This window comes from Malurus melanocephalus, unplaced genomic scaffold (assembly GCF_030028575.1).
Source record: "Malurus melanocephalus ecotype Western Australia unplaced genomic scaffold, MMel_1.1 scaffold_303, whole genome shotgun sequence".
Lineage (NCBI taxonomy): Eukaryota > Metazoa > Chordata > Aves > Passeriformes > Maluridae > Malurus > Malurus melanocephalus.
Window position 1 is genome coordinate 217,333 of NW_026623535.1, and position 26,813 is coordinate 244,145.

The window sequence follows — 26,813 nt, forward strand, 5'->3', positions numbered from 1 at the left end:
AGTTAAGTTTTATTTCCATAGTTTTATTTCCATTGCAGAAACCAGCGTTTCTGGATGCTGAGCAAGGCAGAGAAATGGCTGTGGGCATAAGGGACAAAACCACAAGAAGCTSGCCTTGGTGAGCAGATGTAGTTAGAATCAAATAAAAATGGTTGATGTAGACCTCCCAAAAAAAAAAAAAAAGGTATATGGGAACTGAATTCCTCTGCATGGCTGGGGACTGAGCTTTGAACAACTGCCTTCAGCACGGTGGCAGCGGTTCCAGGGCCGTGGTTTGTGACACCTCTCCAGGCGGCAGAGAGGAAAGGCCACCGGATGCTCTGAGCCCATCGGGACCCGCTCYTGCACCCTTGATGAGTTACAGCTCCCAGAGACTGAGCACGGAGGGGCTGCTCCCCACCCCGGSGTTCTCTCCGTCCTTTCGGAGATGCTGTTGCCAGTTTTTGGGGCCGCCCGCAGCTGAGCCCCCTCCCCCGCCCGGCTCGGCTGCTGCCAGAGCATCTGAGCTCATTGGCGTGGAAAGGAAACCAAAGTGCAGCTCCCGCTCTGCTYTGGGTGCAGAGCACAGGGCCATGCAGAGCACAGATCCCGCTCCATCTCAGAGCCCCGCAGGGCAGCAGGAGGCTCTGACCATCTCTGAACGGGCGGCACCATTTGCCGAAGTGAGCTTGGCGAGAGAGAGATGCTCTGCTCCCATTTGGCACCTGCACTGCCATGGAACAGGAATGGTAGAGCCTGCGGAGGAGATGCTCTCCCCCATGCTCTCTCTGGGGACCAAGGGGGTCTTACCCGGTGTCTGTAAATCTCCACATAAATTTACAGCGCTATATAAAAGTTTAAAAAGAAGGAAGAGGCTTCTGCTCTGTAAGGAAAGGAAGTGGTGGGGAAAGGAGYAGAGACAGGCTTAATTTGTGCAGTAGCCTGGAAAGAGTCCATAGGGAGTTTAAAAAGCAATTGTATTTTGGATCCTGAAATTAAGCAGCAAGCCACTCGCTGTTTGGCTGAGGGTGAAGTGGTCAAATGTCATGACATGTGAGGGAAAACAGCAGCTTTCCATCCCCTGTGGGAGCGCTGGAGCGAGGGGTTTGGATGGGGAGGGAGGGTTACTGCACCGGAGGAATTAAAAGAAAAAACCAACGAAAAACAAACCAAACAAAAAAAAACCCAACAAAAAAAAAAAAAAAAAAACGAGGACAGGAAAGCATGGACGGAAATTTCAGCAGAAGGCCCAAGACTGCCACAGCAGTAACACACACAGGGGCTGTAGTGAGGCTGGAGAAAGGAAGAGGATGCATGGGGCAGGGGGGGAAGGGTGAGTGCRAAGGAGGGCTGGGGATTATAAACCACTGTCAGCTTAATTTCATTTCCCAGGAAAATAAAAAAAACTATTTGGAGGCACACGAATGAGAACAAGGAGATGAGATTCAGCCAAGACGGGTTTGTTAAGAACATATTGCATCAAATCAAATTAATTTCCTTGTGTGGTAAAGTAATAGGCTTTGTGGATATACTTGAGGTTAGCAAGGCTTTTGACAGAGTCTTCCAAACATCCTCCTAAACAAATTGGGGAAGCACGCTCTRACTCGAACTCCTGCAACATCCCTGAAAATCAGATTGGAAACTGTATGAAAGGTTTCATTTATAGTTAAACGCAGATTCTTCGAGGTCTCTCCCAGGACCGGTACAAACAGTGTTCAGCAGGCAACAGAAATCACACTCTCATGGAGATGCTTAAAATATTTTGAACAGCAAATATTTTAAACATTCAAGTTTAAAAAGTTCTTCATTCAAAATAATGCAATGAAGTCTGGTGAGAAGCAGAATAGGACTGGAATCAGGTAGAAATAAGACATGGAGGGATGACCAGCCAGGGGACACTGAGAGGACATTCTGGGAAACAGAGGATTATAGAGCTGAGCACAAAGTGACAGAACTCGATGGCAAAACAGGAGAGCTGGTTAATGGAAGGTGTGAATGGGAACAGCTGAAGCCCCAGGTGAAGCAGCCTGGCYACATGAACTGTCCTAGCCCAAACAGGGTGGCCAGTGCCAGGACCTGCCTTAAGGCTGACTGAGAGCAGTCTGGAGGGGACAACCTGTAGAGAGACTGGGCCAACCATGGATCATTCTGAAGACAAAAGACTGAGGGGAAACACGACTGATTTCCAAGCTAGAAAAAGCTGTTGCCAAGGAAAAGGGATTGTTTGGTTCTCCATGTTCACAGAGAACAGGAGCAACATGAAGAGTAAAATCTACAGCAAGGAGAGTAAGGTAAAATGCAAGGGAAGCACAGCATAGTTTGTGGGATCTCTGTCTCTCAAGGTCTTTAGGAACAGGTTAAGCAAATACAAACAGAAGAGCATGAAGGGTGAGTGGTCCTCTGTTAAGACACTGGATCTGCTAAAACTCCAAAGCCCCTGCCAGGCCAGTGAGAGGCCAACACATACTGACATGTTAGTGAAACAAAATGGTTGAGAGCACAAGCTCTCCACAAGCTCCTTCTTTTGTTTAGGACCTGGATGCTGTAAGGCCAGGATCCAGGGTTGGGATTAGTTTTACTACTACCTTCAATATGGCCAAATTTTCACCCTGTGATTCCAGTTCCCTCCTCCATCTCCCACAAAATTCTCAATAAAATGTTTATCTCASCCATTTTTATTGGCATTTTCTCCACTTCCTGGTAAGTTGCTCTGTGAAATGCCTAAGAGAGCCTGGCCTTCTAAAGTTACACACAAACATGTAAGGGCTCAAACAGCTTTTCCTGTACCCATAGGCACCACTACCTACATGCAGGTCAAAACATCCTATTATCTTCATGTTTTGCTTTGCTGACGTTTATGAATGGCATTGCTTAGTTAAAGAAAATTTTATTGGGCTAAGAAAGCATGATATGGTGATGTTCATTACTGATATAACTTCTCCTTTCATTCATCATAGCCATAATTAATTTTCTAGCATGGGTATAGGCTGAGATTTAAAGCCATCCTTGTGAAATGAATTAGCCCCTKTTCTCATCTTATTTGGAGTTCCCTATTGTGAATATACTCCAAGTGTAATAGAGAGGAAATTTATGAGAATGAAATCTCATCTGTGTCCTATTCCTTGCCCTCTCTCGGGTGATTTTATTATGCCAGGGTGCCTCTTGCCATTTGTTTAGAGGCCGGGCTGCATTTGTTATTGTAAGCCCAACAGGTTGTTTAGCATACATTAATGCACAGCRGGGAGCAGGGACAGACCTTGGACGTGTGACATGCGACAGCCAAAGCTGCACTGGGGTCTGTGGGTGAGGGGCATTGCTGCACGTGACATTCAGCACCAAGGAGATCCTTAGCCAAGGCTCATGTGGTCCAAGACCCAAATCCCACTAAGCCACATATCAATCCTGGAGGAAGAACTGGACACAGCAACTTGTGGGTGTGAAACCTGACCTGACCCTGGCACCAGTCACCTCTCATCGTGCCCAGTTGGGTGCGTTAACACAGCTGGAAATGCMAAGATGGGATGGATCAACTGTTCTTCTCCAAAGAGAAGCCTATTAGTGATCCTGGTAAGATCTAAAGACATCTCTCTGAAATGAGTTAGCCCCATTGCTCATCATTCTGAGTTCCCTGTTGTGAATATAATCACAGCAGTGTGTGGCGAAAGCTGCCGACTTCTGGGCATGAGCATTCACCTTCAAGGGAGCTCAGGAAAGCTGAACAGAAGAAGCAAAGGTTTTTGCAAAGCAGAGCACTGCAGTGACAATTCTCTGAGGCCCTGCTCAGGGACTCTGGTGTTTGCAAGCAGCTACAGCTCCTCAGGCCTGAGCAGAAGAGTTTGCACCTTTGGCTTGTGTCAGAAAGTTCCAGTTCCCTTGGTAAACCTAGGGGTAACTATTCAGCAACTTTAAAAAGGCCCGTGGCATCAAATAGTGACTTCAAGYCTTTAAACAACAAAAACCATCTTGCATAGAAGAGCAGATCCTGGCAATTCCAGTTAGAAGRCTCCTGTTGCAGGAGGAGATGTGGATGTGGATCTGGGGAGGAAACAACCATGGCCACCAGCAATGYCCCTGCCAGTGGCTGGAGTTGCTGCACAGGCTGATGTTTTGTGACTGCTGAGTTGAAAGTACAAATTAGCCTTGGTAACTTTTCACACGTCTTACCTTTGGAAAGTGGCTGCATTTGATTTTSCAGAAAACTGGCATGTAGCTAATTAAAACTGCACATATCATCCTAACATCATATCCTCACTACTGAACTTCTAACCTGACATAAATACATTGCATACTATAACCTGTTTCTCCTGATTATTAACCTTGAACRTGGCAACCTATAAATCATCAGTGAAACAGCTGGTGCTCAGCACTGCCCCAAAGGTGTATGATTACGATCATTTTATATATATCTTGCTATGCAGACATGAAAAATTCATTGAAGAGCTTGGTATTGTAAGACTTATTGTAATGAATTTTCTTTAAAACATAGATCATACTTAAAATAGGTGTCTGCTCATTATAATGTAGCCATTTATATCTTCTTGTGTGGAGCTTGGCTGATTTCTAAAATTTAAATGTAATTCCTAAACAAATTCAGAGTGGTCAGTTTGCCTGTACTTCAGGATGACATTTTCATTTTCAGTTTTATGCCTTGATTTCTGTGAGGGTTGGAGCTCAAAGTTGCAAAAATATTGAGAGGATTACAGATTTTTTCCCTGCAATACATCCATCACTACTGGGATTTCAGTAGCTGCTGTTAGCATTTTTGCTGTGGGGATGGTAGCTATAGATTCACCTGAGGTTTGGTGCCAGCAAGCACATGAATTGTACAGCGCTAAGTCAGTAATAGAACCAAAGGGAATAAAYGTAACATAAAGCAGGATATAAAAGCAGAACTTGAAAATAAACTTTTAAAAGCCACTAAATCTGATGGCCAGGGTCTCAAGGAATGTGGGGAGGTAGTCTGGAGGTAGTAGGTCACCTGGTGACATTTTGGTTTCTGGGATGGCATCCTCACCTTTTCCATCCTCCCAACAGCCACGTGCATAAACACAGCCKGTGTCAGCTAAAAATGTGCTCAGTGATTTCGAGCTGCCCAGCACCCATCGAGCGAGCAGCGAGCAGCCTGTGCCACATGTTCCCATCCTACACACATTTTACAGAGAGGCTCGAACTGTTCGTGTCTGAACTTGTTGGCAGGTGATGGGAATCATGAGAGAGCCCTGCATTTTGCTACTGATTCATACCATCAGTTTATCATCTTGCAGACGAAACCCTTTTTTTCCACGAGGTTATGAGAGGATTTTGYCGCCTCTGGCTCCCCTCCCTGCTGCAGCTGCTCTGTCAGAAACCTAGGATGGGATGGTGGGAGAGCTGCTTTGTGCCAGCCCTTCCCATGTGTTTTCCCCAAGATCACAGGGAMGGGAAGCTCTCCCTGCCTTTGCTGTAGCATCCATTAACAAAATTCACCACTACCTGGAGAGCTCCATCAAGGTCTCCTGCATACATCAGCCACAGAGCCCTTCAGTTTTCACCTTGCACCCCAAGGGCATCACAGCCACCCTGGACCTGGCAGGGAAACTACAGTATCCCCACAGAAATCTCTACAGAAATCTCTACATTCCTCCCTGAACTCCTGGTTCTGATTTTCCCTGTGACAATTGTTGTTTGCTGCAAGCAGCAGACGCACAGACATTTGCGTGCAACCTTATTGCACATTGGTCATCAAAGAGATCAGTGCAGATTTAATTTGCTTTTGCCAGCTCACAGCATATTCTCCCGTACCTCTCAGAAAGAGTGAAGACAAGCATAAAAACCAGCTCCACAATCATTTGCAGATTATTTCTATGGTGCAAACAGTAAAGGCTCAGCAAGAAAACCTGATAGCACTGCACGCAAATGTTGCTTGGGTCACCAGAGGCATGAGGCCTAAGAAGAGAATCTAAAAAGCCACCTCTCCATGAGGAAAAAGTGAAGCACATGGCAGAGAAGCATCATTTGTTCCAATTTAGTTAAGACTGTCTTGGCACGCAAAGATTCTCTTGCAACTGCTTTAGGAAGGCTTCATTAAATGGTGTGCAAGGAAGCCCACTCATCCTTTAACTTGTGTGCAGTGAAATCCAGTGATAAGAACAGTTTTGCAAATCCCATTCCAAATCCAGGTTAAAAGCAGCCACCTCTGCAATGGTTGTGATGAAATGCTGCACACACTGGAGTGCTGTTACTGCATGGCATGATCCCTACTAGCCATCAGCAGCAGAGAAGCCGATCCAAAACCATTAGAGGCTGTTGCATAGAAAGGGTGCCAAGAAGAGCTGACAAACATGAGGTATTTAGCAGCACGTACTGAAAACAGGCTGAAAGATATTTTGGAGCTTGCCTCTCATGGCTTCTAGAAAATTGCTGTTTTCCTTTGGATTAAATATAAGTATACAGTAGGCAAGAAATTATGGCAGTTCTTCACATGGCAAGAGAAACTAATAGGGCAATGAAAAGCTTGTTCAATTCAAACAYTGAGTGTTAAAGCCAGCAGATGCCTTTTTCTTTTCCTGAATGCTCCTTTTCAGTGCAGTTGTATAGAGCCAGTGACAGGTGTTCCTTGGTAGGAACTGGTACTTGGAAAGCTAGACTTTTGGCCTTTTAAAAACTACCCATTCCTGCTAGAAGACCAATGGACACTGGAAGCATCACCTAACCACTTCTTGCTGACAGAAAGCAGAGAAGGGTGGAAAATCCAGGAATACTATCTTCTCTCTGCCTGTCCCTGATGTATCCACAAGCTCCCTTCCTGAGGTAGCTGTAAGCAAAGCCAAGAAAGCACTAGGAGAGGGCTTCTCAGCACACACACACACACACACACAGAAAGAGAAGCAGTTATTTTAAGAGTATACTAAAGCTCCAGCAATCCACCATCTTAGTTTCAGATTTACCCCATCAGCAGAGCAATGTGTGCAGCACAAGCCTTTCAAGAACACGAAGCTGCAATGATGCAAATCTTGACACTTAAAAGCAGTGTCTGAATTTGCAGCTTYGCTAACTGTATTGGTCACATGAAGCGGCTCCACTGTCATATCCAGGGATGACCAGAAGAATATTAAAGAAACATGAACAACCACCAACCTGAGGAAGTCAGGGTACTGATTTATGTTCTCATTTCTGTGATGTACTACACAATCAGAACAAAAAGCAGCCCCAAGGTCATGTGGTAGCAAGTTGTGCAGYGAAGCAATGGCTGTGGTTCTGCCCTGACAGTGGGACTCAATAGGACAAGAGAAGTGAGACCCAAAGCTTGGCACACAGTTTTCCATGGAAGTGGGAGACCGAGGAGAGAAGGTGGCAGATTTGGTAGCTCACAGCAGGGTAGCAGGTTTGCCACTGCACAGTGATTGAGGGGGGCTGTACTACGACAGCCCAAGATGTAATGAAGATTGTCGTGTTCAAGGATGAGCTGGAGCTCTACCCAGGCAGTCCTAATCAGCGTGGTTTGAGTGCTGCATGATTGTTGCTAACATTAGCCTCACAACATCTCTGTGAAGAAGGCAAGTGTCATTCTCCATTCTGAAGATTGGAAACCGCAATTAAAGCAACCGCCTCAGGGAAGCAGACAGAATTAGAAATTGAATCTGGAGTCCTGGTCTGCTGATTCGCCCACGGGTTCACCTTTCAAACTTGGGAACGGGCACCGTAAAACAGTCAGAGGGCACCTTTTACCTGCAGCCCAAGAGATGCTCCCTCCAATGCCAGCGATAGCTGCAGCCTCGTGAAACAGGCACAAAAGAGCAAACGCTGCTTGCAAAACAAAGCGCATACCCCACTGGTCACCGRAGTGCTACAAGCTGGAATCAATGCGATGATTGTGACAGCTGAGAACAAATTCAGCTATGTTTGACAACTTCCAGAAAATATTGGCAGAGGACAGGGAGTCTGCACTGCCCAGCAGCACCTTTGTGAATTGATTAGCCATATAGCAGATGGCAAGCCTGCTGCAGACTGAGACAGCAGAAGATGGCCAGTCTGGTTGAGAAGAACTTGAAGACGACTGGGAAGAAAAAGCATGTCCTTACAGTGACAGCCCAAAATGATATTTTAGAAATGTCAGATGCATGGCAGATGAGGAACAGGACTGAGTTTTAACATTTTCTTCATCTATTTATTACCAGCACCTGTCTGGCTTATAAAGCAAAATTATATMGCTTTAAACCCTTCACGTTCATCTCTTTCCTTCACAACAAAAAAAAAAACAAAAAACACTTAAATATTAATTTTTTTTCTCCTTTTAAAATATTCTTCTAACTAGGACTTAAGGGAAGTCCTTTCAGAATCAACTGATATGTTTGAGGGAACTTCTATGCTTTCTCTGATAGCAGGCATGCCTTGAAARTTTCATTTGAGGAAAATACATTCTRGACAAAGAGCAAAGGYTTTGCTCTCCTCCTCCTGCCACATATTTTTGGGAGGGGTTTGGCGCACGTTTGGGGAAAATTCATATTTTTTAATGGTTTTAGGAAATGCCTTAGGCTATTCAGAGTCTGCACAGCTGCTCATCAGTAGCYGGCCATGGCTGAAGGAGCAGAAACTATGGTTCAGAAAAATATGCCATCTTTGTCTGGTGCAGAACAATGCCGCTGCAGTGAAATACAATGGCCGTCTCTTATTTTCTACTAGCCCTTAGAAGGGAAAAAAAAAAAAAAAACCGAGGGAAAAAAAAAAAGGGAAGGATCATGGAGTTTCCTTGCAGGGCCTCTGAGCAGAGGGAGGGAACAYCAGCTCTGCACGCACAGATATGCAAATCCATCCCCAGGCCCGACAATAGCAGAAGCCCTGTGGGAGGAGGAGACCGATGGCACTGCTGCTCCCAACTCCTTTGCCTGCAAAGCCCACAGGTTCCCGGCACTTCCCGAGAACTGGGAGGCCAATGCATCATCCAGGGAGAGTGGAGCTGTAAAAGCTGTGCTATCAGAGGCAACTGCTCTTTGCCCACAGAGCCATGCACCATCACTGGACATTTTCAGGCTTACAGTCTGCCTGCCATTCAGTTYGTGGGTGCCACTACGCAGGAAATGGATGCATGGGTAACATCTCTGTATTGCCCCTTAGGTTAATAAGGCCCATGTATGAAAAGTTGGAACTAAAAGAAAAATGTTCTGTGGCRAGACCCCAATTAAAAGTATTTGCATCAACATACTCCAAGCAAACTTTCTAAATGGAGGGATGGGGTTTTGTTTCTAATGTAGCTACAATTATCAGGATTTAATGAAGTCTCAGATTTCCAGCTATCACTAYTATCTAAATTTCTTAAGCAAAGACTGAGGGAGGACAAGTAACAGATTAGAAACTACCTGCACTGAGCTACTGCAGCGGAAATAGCTCAAATGATTGAGTTTTGATGGTTTTACCAGTGCTGACAGCAATCCATAGAAGCTGGAAAACCAAAAACATCCAGTGACATGGATTTAWGCCCTTTTAGAAAATATGTATTTTACACTATAGTTCCTAATACTARTAAGTGTTAGCTCTTCAGCATCAAATCAATTATCTAAAACAGCATGCAGACTGAGCTGGGCCATCCACCTTGCATTCTGAAAGAGGTTTTCCTAAGTCCCATCGAACTTTGATCATAGTGACTGTCAACCTTAGAATTTAATTTCCTTTACACATTCTCCTAAGAACAGCTGACTCAAGGTAGTGATTAGACTAGATGCCTAAAAAATCATCTGTCTATGTAAGATGTCATCTTCAGGTCTCTCCAGGACATCACTTGAAGCAGGGCATCACTTGATTATTTAGCACAGAAGCAAAACCTCTAGCCAGCACTCTGAGGAGTCAGAAAGGKTCACGGGCTGGCACCTTTCAGTGCCCAGGGAACTGCGTGGAGGCAGCAGGACTGAGAGCCCTCATGCACACCACCACTRCCAGACCCCAGCCCTGACATCAAGGACTCGGAGGCAGCTGAAATGTTTGGTGCAGAAGCAACACAAATCTTAAATGACCCAAGCAGTTTTGCTCACAATACAAAAGTCAATGGGAAGCTTAATACTAAAAATACAATTGAATACCCATCCCTCCCCTCAATCTTAAGCCCTTCTCAAATGAGGAACTGCTCARTGGCAAAGGCCCTCAGTAGAAGCGTGCAATTCCAATAAGCAATACATTTTGATATTTGACATCAATATGAAACAAGAGACTGAAGCTGATTGAAAAAACTGGGACTAGTTTAGGAAGTTGTCCACTGTTTCATCAGCAGTTTTCAAGATTCACACTTGAACTGGTTCTCCTTTACAGTCCCCTTATTAAAAAATGCATCTGTAGTAGCCCAAGCAGATTTGTTGTTCAGTTCTTTCCCTTGGCAGGACTGCACACTGYGCACACAGAACAGGCTGTGTTAGCATGCAGAGCACTGCTGTACTTTGACACAGGTACTTTCTTTCTGAAAGCAACACAGGAAGTAATTTATATTCCTTGATAACCCCATTAACATTTCCATGGCCATTAGGAGGTCCAGCAAAAAATGGCTGGTGGCAAATGAAAGGTTCCTCATGATAAGATAARGGGTGCTCCAAATGTGAATCAAGTGCAGAATAGTTTCTGATCTATGCATCTTACTCACATAAGCTTTTATTCATTTAGACACACTTTTAAAACTCCGTAAGAATCTTTGCAATAATTAACAAGTAAAAACTCTGTCAAATCAAAGAAAAACCTTCATATTTTCATGTAATACATTTCTCGGACATTAGATGGCAATCCCCCCACTTCATTTTTCATACCGGGGCCCATATCCCTTCCAAAAATCAAATGTCACCACCTTTTCAACAGGTGAGGTGATAGGATACAAGGCTGTTTGGAAAGCACAGAGCATGGAGGCTCTCCCATTCCCATGACATTTGTTCTGTTGCAACAGTTCTCCAGTTTTGCTTTTTGAGTAGGAAAGGCAGATGAGTAATATCATCACGAAGATGCTTGTACTAGGGGTAAGATTCACTCATTTGTCACTTGGACACCCTACATCATGACTTGGATGTTTCCATGTCAAAAACCTATGGGCAAAAATAGAAGTTACCAGAACTTCCCCATTTTGACAGAGGAGAAAGGGACTTAGTATGGCATTTAACAATGTAATTTCTAKTCTTGCCAATTAAAAAGGGTTCTCTCAAGGGATATCATTAGTCTGTGTAAATTGTTTCTGGAAATTATAAAAGTGAACTGAAAAAAAAAAAAAGGCCATTTGGTACCATATGTGGAATACACACAATGGGAAGCACGTATCAACTCTTACAGTGGGAATTCTATAGGTAGAAAAGTAAGACACAAGGCATTTAATAGCAACTTAAAAAACACCTCAAATGAATTCAACAGAGTATGTAACACACCTGCCCAAGTTAATGTGCTTTGGCTCTCAGCCTCTCACTTTTTGCCATGGTCTGCAWGTGATGTTTTAGGAAGAGGCAGGAATAACACACCTCATCAACCATTCAGTGATGTCCATGGTGCGGGGAATCCTTCCTGACCTTCATTAACTCCCCATGATCTATTTAAGTGGCAGTACAAGACATCCTGACACCTATTCATTTCAACAGTGTGTGCCTGTGATTCATTCACACAAAATTCACTTCCTAAGCCTTCATTTCTCATCTACTTTCATCGTCCATAAAATGTTCTTTTTAAGCCAAGTTCACCCCTTTTCATATGCCTCCCTCAGGACCAAATTTCAGCCCTGCAACACTTGCCCATTTGAGCTCTCRTGCAAATTCACATGAGAGTGAGGTTTGCAGCTCTCCAGCAAGCCAAAAGCACAGATAATATTAGTCCTAAAGACAGGGGTCCACCCACAGCTGGCTACTGAAATAGCTAATTTTTCATGTACTCCACTGAAAATCTAACCTTTTATCCTCACTCTGGAGCCAGTTGTGTATGTGTGTGTCAAGGTGACAACACGGTGAAAACAGAAGTTCTCAAATGATACATTATCTCAAATATCAAAAGGTCACAAAAGGGTACAAATCGGTAGCTCTCCAGAAGAGACACTGGTTTTTATAAAAAGTGGGTCAGTTTTAGTTTCATGTAGGTTGTTTGACACAGTGGTTTCTGGCATCACAAGCTCTGGTCTACAGGATACCACAGAGCCTTTGTATCCCTTGCTGTCACTACAGCATTGTGTTTTTCTACCCATTAACCAAGGATAAATGACCTAGATATTGTGCCTATTAAAGCCTCATTTTTCTTTTGCCCTTTTGTTCTTTAGTGTACCACATTATCACATGCTGAACACATTTAAAGTATTCTCAGTCTCTCATGCCCCTTTGAAGGAGTAAAGTAGGGATTTTAGCGTGCATTTCTGTAGAGTTACTTAGAGTGGAAAATATGAAGGCAATTCAAGGTTTCTCTTCCTGCCTAGTCCCCTGAAGACGATCAGTTCAGCATTTACAGCCACTAATCTATAAAGAATATAGCAGGAAAATGCTATAAAAAAGCCACAAATACAAATACAGAARGTGAACACCAATTTTGATGTCCCTAAACACTACATTCTATAATTACATCTCTGCATATCATGGGTCACTTTTATTAAAAGCATCATTACTACAGTTGGCAGCAATTTACATCTTATCTTACATGATAGCAGTTTCCAAAGAAAAAAAAATAAAAAGACATCACAACAAAGAAAAACAATACATTTACAAAGTCATGTCTGTAAACTTCAAGGCTAGTTTAGAGTTGAGGTAATGCTGTTTAGCTTTGTGGCTAAAGTAACAAAGTCCTTTAATTTAAAAAAGGTACCTGATTTTTTCTTTTTGTTTATACCAGTGCATTACAAGATCACGAGACGATTAAACTGTAGCTTTATCCTGTAAGAACCTTCTCCGCGGGTTAATTTCCAAAAGGTACTCTTCACATTCAACAGCTGCCTTATTATTGCTGCGTCTCAAGACAGAGACATTCACACTATCATGAAGATTGTCAGAGAGAGAGTGTGTGTGTGGGTGTGTGCGCGCATGTGAGCGGGTGAACTCCCATACAGTCAAAATGAAGCGCGAGTACGATATGTATGGTAAATTTCATCTTGACCTTCACAGCAAAAAAAAAAAAATAAAAGGAAAAAAAAATTAAAAAATTAAATATATAACTTCATCCTTCCTTTAAGCAGCACTTCCTTCTATTAGTGCCACTTGATTACAAATTGCTGCTTAATTCATAATACCAATGGTACCAAAAGAAAAAAAAAAGCAGAGCATTATGTCAATTTCCTTAAAAAGACATGATCACCTCTCAAATTTCATCTCTCCTAGGGATAATAAATAATGCACTGCACAATACTTAATGACCAAGATACCTTTTGACACATCTGTATAACATGACTTGAACTTTTYTTTTTGCTACACTATGTTACAGAACAGCTTATAAAAACTAAGTATGGACATTAACTGTGAGTGTAAACAGTAGGACTACCACTTGTCAAAAGTTTAAAACACTTTAACTGTAACTGGTACTGGTTATTCATCATTTTCATTGTTTTCTATTTCTTCCCCCCCATCAAGTGAGTCTAATTCTTCACCCTGTGCTATTTCATCTTCTAAAACGGAGGAATCTGCAGTTTTATCAAGACTCTCCTCTGCATCACTGCCTTCAAGATTTTCTTCATCTTTAAAGGCAGCTCCTTCAGTTTTGTCAGTAGCCTTCTCTTCATTGGAGCCCACTGCGTTCTGAAGTCCTGCTAGTGCTGGGAAACCGGGCAGAGTCAATCCTCCCAGTCCTGGAGGTAGAAACATAGATGGATAGAAGAGGCCAGGAGCCATGGTAGACAGCAGGAAAGGATTGAAGGCCAGAGGGTTTGTGGGCAATCCAGTGTTGGTGGTGGTGGTAGTGGTGGCAGTGGCGGTAGTCACCGCAGTAGCAGCACTGACAGATCCATTCGCAGAGTCAGTAGCAGAAACAGTGTCTGTGCTTTTCTCAGAGTCTTTGTTCTCCTCTTCATTCTCATTTTTCTTCTCTTCAGCTTTTGAAGCGCCATCCTCAGTCTCTCCTTGACCGGAAGCAGTAGTGGCATTTCCAGTAGTAGCCGTTATCGGGTTATTCAACAATCCGCTTAGTCCAAACATATTGGGCAATCCTGCCATCCCTGGCAACATCAGAGGCAACATGGCAGCCGGATTTTTAGTGTCCCCCCCAGCAGCAGCAGCTGTTGCTAGCCCTGGCGGAAAGCCCATGAGACCTGCGAGCTGGAGAGACTGCAGGTTCTGTAGGTTCTGGAGGCTTGTGAGGTCCATTCCAGCAAACAGACTGTTCATTAGTAGTGGGTTGATTCCCGAAGTTGATGCTACAGCAGCAGCTGCTGCAGCTGCTTTGGCAATTTCACTTTTTGGCCTTCTTCCTCTTCTGCTTGCTCCTTCCTCYCTCACAACAGGTCCAGTGAGAAGACGGTCAAACATGGACTCTGGAACAAAACCCTAAAAAGGRAAGGCGACAAAACAAACTTTATTCTCCATTAACATTTTTAGCTTTCAGCAGTTAACTGATGATGATGGAAGAAACAGAAGGTTTCAGCATACTCCAAAAGTGGTTTGTTTTTTCACCCTGACAAATGGTGACTAGTTTAGTACTATAGTGAATGGCAGTAGAAAGCTGAAGAAATCAAGATCACAGATTTTTTTTACATTTAAACATAACAGTAAAACAATACATKCTGAAAACTCTGTAGCTTCATTAAATAGCCCCAGCCTGATATGCTGCAGTTACAAGTTTATATTTTTATAATTCGTATTGAATTTCAGTAGAGTAATAATTAATATTGAGTAGTTGCAGAATTTTGCCCTTTTATTTTACAATACTTGTTTGAAAATAAAGGCAGGAAACCAATTCCTTTGATACTGCCTGTTACTAAGGCAATGAATTGTATTTTTGTTATGAATATGACAAATATTTTCTTAGTAGTTCTTAATGTACAAATACCTGTTCTTTTTAAGGATTGCTGCTTATAAGAAAAAGATAAAGYAAAACAAATGCTGAAGGCTGCCTTAACTGTAGCTGATTTTTCAAGTGTATTTYAATCCCATTCTGCAGCAGCCTCCTATCACCACCCCAACCTGAGCTGGGTAACTCCTACACAGACACTAYGATTTTCTCAAAACCAGCTTTGAGATAAAGACTTAATGATCAATTTACACAGCCTTCAACTTTTCTGTGCTATGACCTACAGCAAAGCATGGAATGGGAATTTCACTTACAGACTGTTTAACAATGTCAGTCCAATCTGGAGCAACAGCAAACTCAGGATTTTCTTCCAGCCATCTTGGCAAGTCCTTCATTGGAGGGGCCATAGCTCCACCCATCTAATGCAAAAGACAAGGTTATGACTTTAACAAAAACCCAACAAMAAAACCAAACTAGTACTTATGTGGACATTTGCTATCTACACATTTTCACTTCTGAAGGATGGCAGCAAAGACTATCCTTTTACTGTGGAAAACTATATGAAAACCAGCTAGCGATACCTGAATTGACAATATAATATTTTAAAAAACCAGTAAAGTGCTTAAGCTTGGGCAGGTCTGGTAATAAAATTTGTATGTAAGGACAAAAATATGTGATATAAGTTAAAAAAGTGAGACTAATCAGGTGATTAATATGAACATATCAGAAGAGCAAAGACAGAATTAAAGGAAGCAGGCGGCACASTCTAGTAAGAACAAATTGCTGGTGCCAAATTATTAAACTTTTCAAAAGAAAGCTTGGAGTAGAAAACCTGCTTTCCACATGCAAAGACATTATTAAAGACCTTGACTGAAGTAACTTAATTTTTACCTTCTTTCCATTTCGTTTATTTACAACAGGTACCCTTTCTTCTCCTGTCAAGGTGTTTATATCCAGTTTATTAGGGTTTCGACATCTGTGTCGTTTTTGTTTCGGCTTCTGAAATGGGGAAAATAGCACATCTGCACTCTTCTGGAAAGAAGAGAATTTTATTGGTTTTTGGCTTTTCAGCTTTTCATTTCTTGAAAAAAAATCACCAATCACACTACCCCTTCTCACAAAAATTTCAAGGGATCCATTACTTTGGTCTCAGATTATGTAAGAAAAACRTTTTTTTATATCAGCTGAAATTCTACAGAACTTGACAAACACTGTTCTAACATGTTTTATTTACAAATATTAAGAAAGGAAGTGCGAATCAAATACCCCAATGCCACTTGGGTGTGGACAAAATAGAAATGGTGGATCAAGAGAAAACTTCTGTTGAAAACCAAGCTACAAAATTGAATGACAATGCCCAATGGGAGGACATTCAGTCTGATGCCTGTAAAATTAACTTTTATTTTAATACAACAGAAAATTACTTTTAGAATCACATACTTACTGGTACATAACTTGGCATATCTACAGTGTAAGTAGGATGCAATTTAAGCCATTCAACTAGATCCTTGTTTTTCGGGGCATCCTCTCCCACCAGCCTGGTCCCATCCTCTAGATTGATTACAGGGATGCGAGTRTCTGGGTCTAATTGACCAGGAGATGGAATGTTCCTTGCTGGTAGGGCTTCCACATCTTCTTCAAAAGCTTTGGTCACTTCTGCATCCTCCTGAAAACAATCACATCTGTGTTAGTCTTCACAGGAACAGCTGGAGAAATAATTTCAGAGACTGAAGTGAAATGTTCAAGATTTTGAATATACAAGAGTTAATGGTGTTTAAATATTCATGYGACGTAAAGCAGCATCATTGCATTAGGGAATTTTGTGAATTTAGCATCCTTGAACAATAAAGAACATGCTGCTAAAGGAAAAGCAGTTTCTGTGSATTTCCAGTAAGTGTCCTCCAAGATTCTCCAAGACCCTCCCTTTTTAAAACATCAATAAAGACATACTTAAGCCTCAAAACATATGTTGTTAGAAATGTATCATCTTTAGTAAAAAACCCTCCATAAAGTGATTTTGAAAGTGCAAGCTACCTAAAACTCAGCTACAATTTGTTAGAGTAAAATCTTGATGTGCACATTTTGTTTGGTTCAAAATTAATTAACAGCTCAAAACAAAGAAAAACCTGGTTGGGAAAAAAACTGTATGTTTCTATTAGGGARAGTATCATCAGACTTAAAACACATTCAGGAAGTACCACAGACAGAAGAACAAATACGAGATTAAAAGGAAAAARGTTGTAGTCTTACTACAGTCAACGATGTCCGTTTGTTGCTCATAAATAACAGATCAAGCCCTTCTACATTTTTCCTCCTTCCTCTCCTCCTCTTCATGGGTGGTTCTCCATCTATTAAAGAGCCATTTAGTAGATGCCTTGTGGGTGTGCGTGAAAGACCTGCTTGCAGCAGCTCCATTTGAGTTTTAAAGGCATCAGACACGGGTGTGGAGACATTAGGCAAGATAAACTTTGAAGTAACAGATGAAAAATTTGAGGTAGAACTTGTTGCCTCTCGTGAGGCCTTTGATAAATCTACAACCTTTTCTTGTCCATTTTCTGAGACCACCTGAGACTCACGTAACTGGGCAACCATTTCCATAAGATTTCTCCTCTTGGCAGCTCTCTCAGCCTCAATTTCAATCTTTCTTCGTCTCCTCCTCCTCTGACGTGGAACTGATAAATTGAGTGCATCTTCCTAAGAAAAAATKAGCATTTCCAAACATTAGCCAAGCTCCGTTTGCTATGCTAAATTTAAAATAAAACTCCAAACATGTAACTCTGAAAACAAAACCTTCATTTTATTCAAACAAACACTTTCACATTTTCCTATTTTATTGATGYTGGTTTATTTTCTATTACGCAAGAGAAGCTCATGCAAAATAAAATCTGTTATGTAAAAAAGACAAAGATGCAGCCTTGCCTTCGATAACTGAGGAGAAGCAGTGAGATCTTCACTGCCACTGACACTGGCTTGACCAACCATGGAGAGCTCTGCAAAGCTCCTTTTTTGTAGAGGGCTGTCCACAGCTGTTGGAGTGTACCCAGGTATGAGCCCCTGGAAATCAAACATCTGGCGCCTATTTACTGGCCACTTCCCTTTCAGCACTGCTTCACAGATGTTGTCTAATCGGTTGATCATTACTCGGTCCTGCATAAARGAAAAGTATGTAATGAGCCTTCAGTGTAAACATTGCCTTTTAAACTCAAATGAGTCTTAYGACACAGTCCAGTTTCCAGAACTTAAGGAATACATTCCAAAACAACTATTCTCGTACACTGGGATAAACTGATTGCCTTACAAAAAGCTAAGACAAAATTTTGTAGAATAAAACACTGCTGGATTTAAAAGATGCATTAATATTGTGAGGGGAAGAAAAGACAGAMCAAGTTTTCCGTATGACTATGTATTAATTGAAAATTTTTGCAGAATCTCCTTCTTGTTTTATAAAACTTCAGTAGTTAGCAAAATCAACAGTTAGGAAGGGAAAATAAACMCATCTGCAGTCAGCATCTTAAAGCTGCAGTTCTCAAGATCCAAGAGGCTGGATCTGCAATTCTGTCCTAGGAAGTGGATCCTCATTAGCGTCACTATTAATAAAGTTCAACATTATGAAACGGGCACCAACCTAGGGACATCTAATGAATGTCAATTTTCATTCCACGCCCATTATCACTTCAAATTTCACTGAAGCGTGTACACTAAAAATCTCTAATTATGTTTATTAGTCTACTTATGCTGAACCTGTACAGATGAAGGATTTTCTGTTCTACTTTCACACTATGACTGGAGTAAGATTTTAGCCCATGTTTCCAAAATACTTGCTGAAARCAGGGAAGATGAGCATTATTTGGTTTTTTTCTGTTTAAGTATTCAAGCACATCCTACGCTAGCCAGCCTGAAGAGGTAGAAACTTTGGAACCACAAGAAATACTGCTGATTGGAGAATATGAGCTAGCTCCCTGAACTGCAAAACAGTGCAAAAGCCACTAGCAGATCTCAGCAGCTGCAACAGACCGCTTGCTTTCCCCAGAAATAAGCCTATTAAGAGCAAGGTCCTCCCGCCCTGCTACCCCCTTCCCCCCCTGCCCCAACCAGATGGCCCTGTTATGGTGATTAGTAAGCTTAAGACTATTACTACTTTATTTTTCTCTCTCCCCCTACTGCAAAGGAGAGTACTAAATTAAGTATGGATTTATTACAAGGTTACGGTTTTGTATTTTTAAAAACATTTTATATTAGATAATTTTCTGCAYTGTTATCAAAATAAGATACAGCTTTACCCTGTCTAAAACTGCTGCTTATGTTTGCAAGATACCTTAATACAATTACATCTGTCAACATTACATAATGGCTTAGATCATGTAGGTCACCAAAACTCTTCCCCACAATCTCCTCACCCCAAAATAAAAAGGTGATCTTAAAAAGTCTCTGTTCTCAATTCTGCAGATTGTTCTGCAGACAAAATTCRTAATTCCAAACTGTACAGTGGTGTGAGAAGTGGGATTTTGCTGACACACARTTAGGGACTCTATGAAGAACTCATGTCTGCCAGCAGTCTATTGTTTTACTAAATTACACTATTATACACAAAAAGCCGTTTCTTTCATTTCCACTGCTAGTTTGAGTTTGAAGAAAAAAGTGCTATTCCACAAATCAATCACAGAGAAAGTCTCTTGCCTGCCAGAAGTRCAGTATCACACAAGGTCACTGCTACTTTGCAAGCACGTTTCCTATATTTTACTCGAATTAAAAGAGACACATGTCTTTCTACCCCTAACCAACCTTAGGCCAGAAAGAGAAGGCAAACGTTCTCTCATGCAGCAGCTGAACCACAGAGGGATCCCCGTCTTCCATGTAGAATCCATCGCGTGTTTCATCCCTTGCGGTACTCATAGAGGCGTTGCTTTCTTCATCAAAATTCTTACCCTGAGAAACTGCTCCTGCTGAATAACAATCATGACCAGGCATTAACATCCAATGTCTACCCAGCTAGATAGGCTAAGGCAACCAGGCTTGACACAACATTTCTAACTCAGGCTTTTGTTCAGTAATTACTACAGCCGAGCCCTAGCCTTCCGCATTTGGCACAGAGACCATGGTTATTGGCTCAGTGAGCTACTCTGGAAATCATCCCATGTGGGGAAACACCCCGCTGATGCTGGATGGTTCTTATGAAAGCTTATTTAGCCACCTGATATGTGGAAGGGCAGAGGAACTACTACATGTAGCCCATCCCACACCCCATAATGGCACTGTGTGTGCCAYTTACCAGCTGGCATGAGCTACAACAGCTGTGGTGCTTGTGCTAAGCACATAGAACTGATCTGACCAATGSCTTACCTTCAGGCTGGGAGGATTCTTCTGATTTATCATCATCTTCCAGTTTCTCCTCTTCATCTTCTTCTGAACCTTTCTCAGAAATAGATTTTGGATCTACATCTGTACTCATTTCTATGTCTTTCAATTCACATTTAACAGAGCCAGGCTCAGCCTCAGCATCACAGTCTGGTTTAGTGTCCTTATCTGCAGTATCTGTCTCCTCTTTGATTTCAGACTTTTCTTTGGCTGCTGGATTTTCAGACCCTTCAACTTTAGACTCTGTTTGTTCCGTAGTCTTTTCTTCTTGTACTGGTGTAGATGGGACAATTGGTGGTGTTTGACTGCAGCCAGCACCCAGAGGGTTTACAGAAGAGACAGGATTTGCATTACCTGTCCCTCTGTTTTGAGCAAAGTTTTTATGAGCCTCAAGAAAAGAGAGTTCAGGATCATTCAGAATGTGATAATCTGTCCTACTGACTCCATGTTTAGCAGCACCAATCAGTAAGTCTTTATCATGTTTACCACACTCCCACCACTCTGGCAGGTCCAGACTTGGCTGGCAAAGTTTTAGCCTCTCCCCCAGCTGTGGGTGATGGAGAACCTGTTCCCGGATCTTGCGCAGCAGCTCGATGCGATATAAAGTTCTAGAAGCACGCTCCTCTGTGATCGGCTCAATCAGCGTGGAAAGATCAGGAGGTTCTGCAAGGACACCAAGTTGTGCTGTTTAACATGGATTGAATGCACACCCCTTTCAACATCATTACACCTGGGCACGAAGCTTCAACAATCCCACTGTCTCCTAATATACATGTTGATTCCACAGTCAGTTAAAACTTACCATCATCTGGTTTGACGGGCATTCGGCACACTCGTCTACACATATTCACAAAGCCATTAAAATACTTTTCCAAGCTTTCATCGGACTTTTTGTCAAGCCTGGCAAATGCTCTGAATTGATTCCACTCGAACTGATGTTTYACAGGATCGAAAATTACTCCAAAAGTAGACACCACACGATAAAAATCAGCTTCTTCTCTTCTTGTCCATCTAGTCAAAGAAGAAGCAAGAGAAGTGAGGCTGCTGGATAAATGAGTCAAAACACAGTTTAGATGCCCTCAAACCCCCTCAGATTATTCTTTCAAAACAAAGAGCAGTATAAGTAACATGCACACTCAAATAAGATTTAAAGAAAGGTAACACCGAGAAACTCACTTTTGTCGTTTTTCAGTTATTATAGCTTCCCTTTCTGCCTCCAGTGCCCTCACTTCTTCTCGAGGCCGACGTCTCCTGCGGTCAGTCTTCATTAGTGCCTCTTGCCTCATTTGTTGCCTTTTATAGCTGCGCTGATAGGCAGTAATGAGGCGACGCAGACGGGTAGTCAGGGTTGAAGTGTTGGGCCAGTAGAGTTGCCCTAACTCAGAATTGYTTTCACCGTGCTTGTCTAGAGAACAGAGAGGTATTTGCACTGYAAAATCAACACTAAACATTTCAAAGTTTCTATGGCTATAACTGGATTCTTGTTTTATCAGATAAGAACATGTACCTCTAATACTGGTGCATAATGAGTTAGAAACAGGATAACTATTGGTAGGAGATAAAAAATAGAACCAAACCATCCAACTCTAAGAACTCAGAATTGCTTGTGAAGCATTTAGAGATAACCATCAAGCATTATTATTTGATGTTATGAATGCAAACATATTATGAACACTGTAAGGATTTAAATTAATGCAATGCATCTTTAAATACATTACTAAGAAGATCATTCTGCCTCTGAGGAAACACCTATGCTTATCATTTCCCACTTTATTATTCTCACTTAAGCTTGGCAGTTTTCCTCCATACTGAGGAAACAACGTATTTGTAACTTCCAAGATTATCTCAGCAAAACCATCAACGGCTGCATTATGAAACATCCGGTCTTTATCATCCCAGTTTCTGCTATGTAATTAGAAATCCAGAGAACCATAATGTRGATTATTCAAAGACAGTATGTAATTGTTTTGAAAAATGTGAAGCATGARGAGATTTGGCAGCAAAAAGCTTACTGTGGTATTGGCCCAAAGCACCTCCTATCCCCTCATGTGGTAATATAAACAGCCCACCTTTCACTAAATTATCCCTTTTTGCCGTTTTAATTTCTTTGCTATGGTCTTACTTGGGTGTAATTCTATGGACTCCTCTTTGTCTTCTGGAGGTGAGTTTGCAAATTCCTTGGGGAGAAGACAGAAGTTATTTTAGTTTTCAGCTTTGACCATATGTCATGATTTGAAGAGAGAAAAATATGTCATCTCTCAAACAGAGCAGAAAACAATCTTTGTAAGGTGTGTTAATCTGGTGGCTCTCAAACTTAAAAAACACACATTAAAATAAATATGGAGGATCAATTATAATTGTACATATTTGTAATTACAGAAAATTGGGAGTTCTTACATCAATTTCATCCTTGAAAGGAGTTCTGGTTGGCTTATATTCTGGATCTTCATCCTCTCTGTCAAATTCACCCCTATAAAATATTTTAAAAATATTTTCAAGAAAAACACTGGTTTTGAGAGGGGACTGATTTTCTGGACAAAAGCAAAAAAGCTACAAAAGCCATCAGTATGGTGTATCAAGTTACACATTTCTATTTCATGCTCAACTGTGTAAACAATTCTATGTACTTTGTACATCATACGATCACTTCATATCCTCAGGCAACATGTAAGTATAATATGACATATGAACCCATGCCAACATATACAATGCTGATAAAGTTTATTAATTTTTTCATGTCCTCCTTACCCATCACCGCCATCTGCTAACATGTCTGTCCCTCTCTGTTCAGCAGCTATGGCCTTTGCATCAGGCATGCCAACCCTTTCCAGAAAGCACAGTGCTGAATCCGCTCTCATGGAATTGTACTTCTCATAACCTGCATGCAGAGCAGGAGACAAAATGTTTTTTTAAAAGCTATGACCAGCTGCACATGAAACAGGTCTAGGCAGTAAATGTAAAATTTTCTGGATTCATTGATTTATTTTTAAATAAAACAAAGGAGCTGTCACTATGATGAAAAAATTTAATTTATGTAAAAAAATTGTTCATTTTGGTAAATTCCAACAGCAAAGAAACATTTTCCCATCAATAACATTAACACATATAAGATAGTGAAGAAAGCATTAACTTTCACGTCATTATAAAGTAAAAACCTTTCACAAGTAAAAAACTTCTTTAAATTCCATATATGACTTTCACAGTGGTCCTTGCCATTCAATACTGGCCAGTGGAAACAGGAAAATGCGAATGGAAGCGCGCACACACACACACACACACACACACACACACACACACACATGCTATTTTCTATAGCTCCAGCCCTGCTGAAACCCTCAATATAGGCAGCAAAAATGCTGTATACATGGGTTATACGTAAGGCCAACGAACCTGTCTTATTAGGTTTAGGATGATGCATGTCAGTAAGATGACACTGTTCCCTCTATGGTTTTCAAACTGCTGTTTGCTTTTTTACTGCCCAAGTTGACTAGATGGAAAATGGCAGATCCCAACAGTGCACTGCAGGAAAATGATTTTTAGACTAGACTTGCCTCAGCTGAGCCCACAACACAGAGCTGCTGTACATAGGCAGAACAGCACAATTCAATTAGGATTTGTACTACAACACACTGCTCCTAACTGCTGTAGAGCCTCAAGCCAAACTGTAATCATGAAAGGTTTTATAAGCCATCATTCTCCCCTTTAGTCAGGCTGGGCTGCTGAGAATACCTCTGCGACCTCCAGAGAATTGGGATTATAATCAGGAATCGCTCACTGTATATATCATGCCAGCTCTGCATCCCCAGCCTTTCAAAGTTAACAAGGCTGCATCCCACTCAAGGGAGCCGGGAGTTCTCAACACTGACATTTGTGAAATATTGCTTGGAACAAAGCCCAGGAGGCACTTGTACAGATTAATAGCAGAGGTTAAGCCCACCGTCCACTTTGACACTGGTTGGCAGAGTTAGCAAGTGAAGCAGTGCTGGAAGCAAAGTTTATGGAGATCTATCTTACTATTTGGCTATTATTTAAACAAATATGGCTTTGTTTTATTTACAGCCAAGAAAGTAATGTTTTCTTCTCAAATGTTCTGCAAACATTTAAAAACAGCATCTGATATTTACAGCTCATATTAGGTTTTTAATGCAGGCAAGAAAAAAGGGAGCTACAAGCCAACAGTTCTTTGGAACAATACTTGTTAATATTATGACTGAACAGTCCTACACACTGAAAGCTTTACAACTGAGTTTTGTTCGGAGTGAGACATCACTTACCGTGTTTAAATACTCCAATTAAAAGGGATTTATCTGCCTCCTTATCCCACCAGTCTGCAGGAACTTCGGCATGGAATGGCTCAGGTATCCATATATCTACTTCACTGTGAAAACAACATTATATACACTCTCAAAGGTATTACTGGACAAAGATTTAAAAAAAAACAAAACAAAACAAAAATACCCAACCCAAAAACCCTAAGTGGTTTACACTATTTAAATAGAAATTTTCAGGTGGAAGACCACCCCAAAATCTAACACAGAAGAAATTGAAATACCCTAAAAAATAATTAGGACAGTTAAACAAACAAACAACAACAACAAAAAAAAATCAGCCAAAAAACCCACAACAAAAAAAAAACTCCAATGTTAGGCTATTTTGGGAGTTGAATGGTTATCTAAATATTATTCATTTAAGGTCTTAGTATTTTTAATTTTTTAAATTGAGATAGAATAATCCCTCAATATTAGCAGAACTGCAAATCCACTTCATTTCCCACATTGTTTCCTCCCCCAAGAAAATTACCCACGGCGCTTGATAAAATAATAAGGCTGCTTGAGAACAGACATGTAAGAGATAAAGTGTGACCACCTTTAAACGCTGCATTATTATAGTATGTGTACTTTACAAAACCCAGTGTCATAAAGCAAAAAATAAACCTGCACTTGCACTAACCTTGAGTCAGCACCCTCTAAGATCTTGTCTGCTTGGTCCCCKATAACTTCTTGTCGTAGATAGTAGAGCATGCGGACACGCAGCAGGACCCTGGAGAGGAAGGCAGAGGGGGGAAAAAGTTCTTAACTTCAGGACTGTTTGCCAACAGTGGCTTTTGGCAGCTGCTGCTGTTCATCCATCATCCTGCCAAGGCTGATTAGCCATGCTGTATGGTAGGCTTGAAGCGTGACAGATGGTGGCACATAATCACCTCTGTGTGGTGCTTTCTGCTGGCTTCCAACAGGCCTGCCTGGCAACTGCTTACACTGCACAGAGAGGGACCCAGCTCAGCCCGGCCCCGGCGCATTTCATTTAGTTCTACCTAGTGCAGCTTGTGAAGTTTAGACACGTACTCTACCACTGCCTCTGAAGTATTGAAGCAAGTTTGTAAACAACTGAGCAGATGGCTTTCAGTAACTGTTCTGCTTCATTATCTCATAAAATTTCCTCAGCTGCTGCCTTAATACCATTTTTGGAAGCACATCAGAAGTTGTAGGAATAAACGAGATATAAAATCTGGTTTTACTACCTTACAATAAACCCTCAATATGGAATGTCAGGTTTTTCAGATTATACAACTTTTTGCTTCTGAGAATGGGGGGGAAAAATAATCCYCCATTTCCCTTGGGAGATATTAACTATTTTTACTCTGTATAGTTCAAACTGCTATTTAATTTTACCTATGCACAGCCTAACTGTTACAAGGAAGTGAAAAATCTTTGTTACTGAGTTTATTTCCTCCCATTTCTGCAACACTGCAGTCGCTTTTGGAAGCGCTGTCAGGTGTTGTGGTCACACTCGAAGCTGGCAGGAGAGAGAACAGCAGACTGGCTTTTCAAGGAGACTACAAAAGAGGTCATTTCTGCAGAAAAAGTATCTACCTGAAAATAATCCTGCTCTCCTATGTTTACCCAATTCAGGGCACCCCCTGCTGCCTAGTTCATGAAGTAAAACCAGTACCAGCTAAAATGGACATTACTCAGCCTGCCCTCTCACTGTACCCAAATCCATCACGGCAACTGTTGAATTGCTGCTGCTCCTGGAACAGCGAGGGTGACCAGGGAAGCAGTAATCTGATCACCCCACTTGCATGAAAAATTTAGACCACCACCAGTTTTGAGAGCTCCTTGTYAGAGATCAGATGCAACTGGAGCAATAGCCAGTTTCACACGTGTTATTCAATCAAACCTCAGAAGAGCAGGGATTTGAATGAAGGTCATGTCTGCAATTCAAAACATGTCAGACATGCTTCTTTTTGTATGCACAGAAACTGGGACCAGTAAGGTGTCCCTGCTCCCTGTGTGGCTATGTAAATAAGCTGTTGAGGGTCTCTATCATCTTAGTATTAAGCAATAACAGCTGTTACATMAAGCCAACGAGGCTTGATGCATGAAATAAAAGCCAAGATAAACCAAAAACCAGAGGCTCTTTGCACCTTTCAGGAATTCTATGCATTAAACCAGCACACGTGGTACTTAAGGAAAGGACACAAATTCTTACAAAGCCAACTTCTACTGGTACCTTTTGAATGAAATTACTCAGATTATTAAATGGCTCCACCTCTGTCTGATCTTACTTGTGCTAAA

General features: G+C 41.6%; 1 protein-coding gene across 4 annotated transcripts in view; it reads right to left on the reverse strand.

Moving 5' to 3' along the window:
* Nucleotides 1-10,559: 10,559 nt before the first annotated feature.
* The window catches only part of CHD7 (chromodomain helicase DNA binding protein 7), a 132,460-nt gene continuing 116,206 nt past the window's right edge, over nt 10,560-26,813 (reverse strand). For 2 of the 4 annotated variants that reach the window (XM_057377155.1, XM_057377154.1), the window contains exons 24-38: nt 25,189-25,278; nt 24,513-24,616; nt 22,987-23,116; nt 22,636-22,708; nt 22,361-22,415; nt 21,415-21,643; nt 21,041-21,249; nt 20,224-20,901; nt 19,666-19,826; nt 17,803-18,030; nt 17,134-17,577; nt 16,328-16,549; nt 15,775-15,915; nt 15,198-15,302; nt 10,560-14,420 (exon numbers count right to left, since the gene is read on the reverse strand). In XM_057377155.1, coding sequence (XP_057233138.1) covers nt 13,467-14,420; nt 15,198-15,302; nt 15,775-15,915; nt 16,328-16,549; nt 17,134-17,577; nt 17,803-18,030; nt 19,666-19,826; nt 20,224-20,901; nt 21,041-21,249; nt 21,415-21,643; nt 22,361-22,415; nt 22,636-22,708; nt 22,987-23,116; nt 24,513-24,616; nt 25,189-25,278 — 3,823 coding nt within the window. In that variant the 3' untranslated portion in view covers nt 10,560-13,466. The remainder of the gene's footprint in view (nt 14,421-15,197; nt 15,303-15,774; nt 15,916-16,327; nt 16,550-17,133; nt 17,578-17,802; nt 18,031-19,665; nt 19,827-20,223; nt 20,902-21,040; nt 21,250-21,414; nt 21,644-22,360; nt 22,416-22,635; nt 22,709-22,986; nt 23,117-24,512; nt 24,617-25,188; nt 25,279-26,813) is intronic. The other 2 variants (XM_057377157.1, XM_057377156.1) reach the window with 2 other exon arrangements.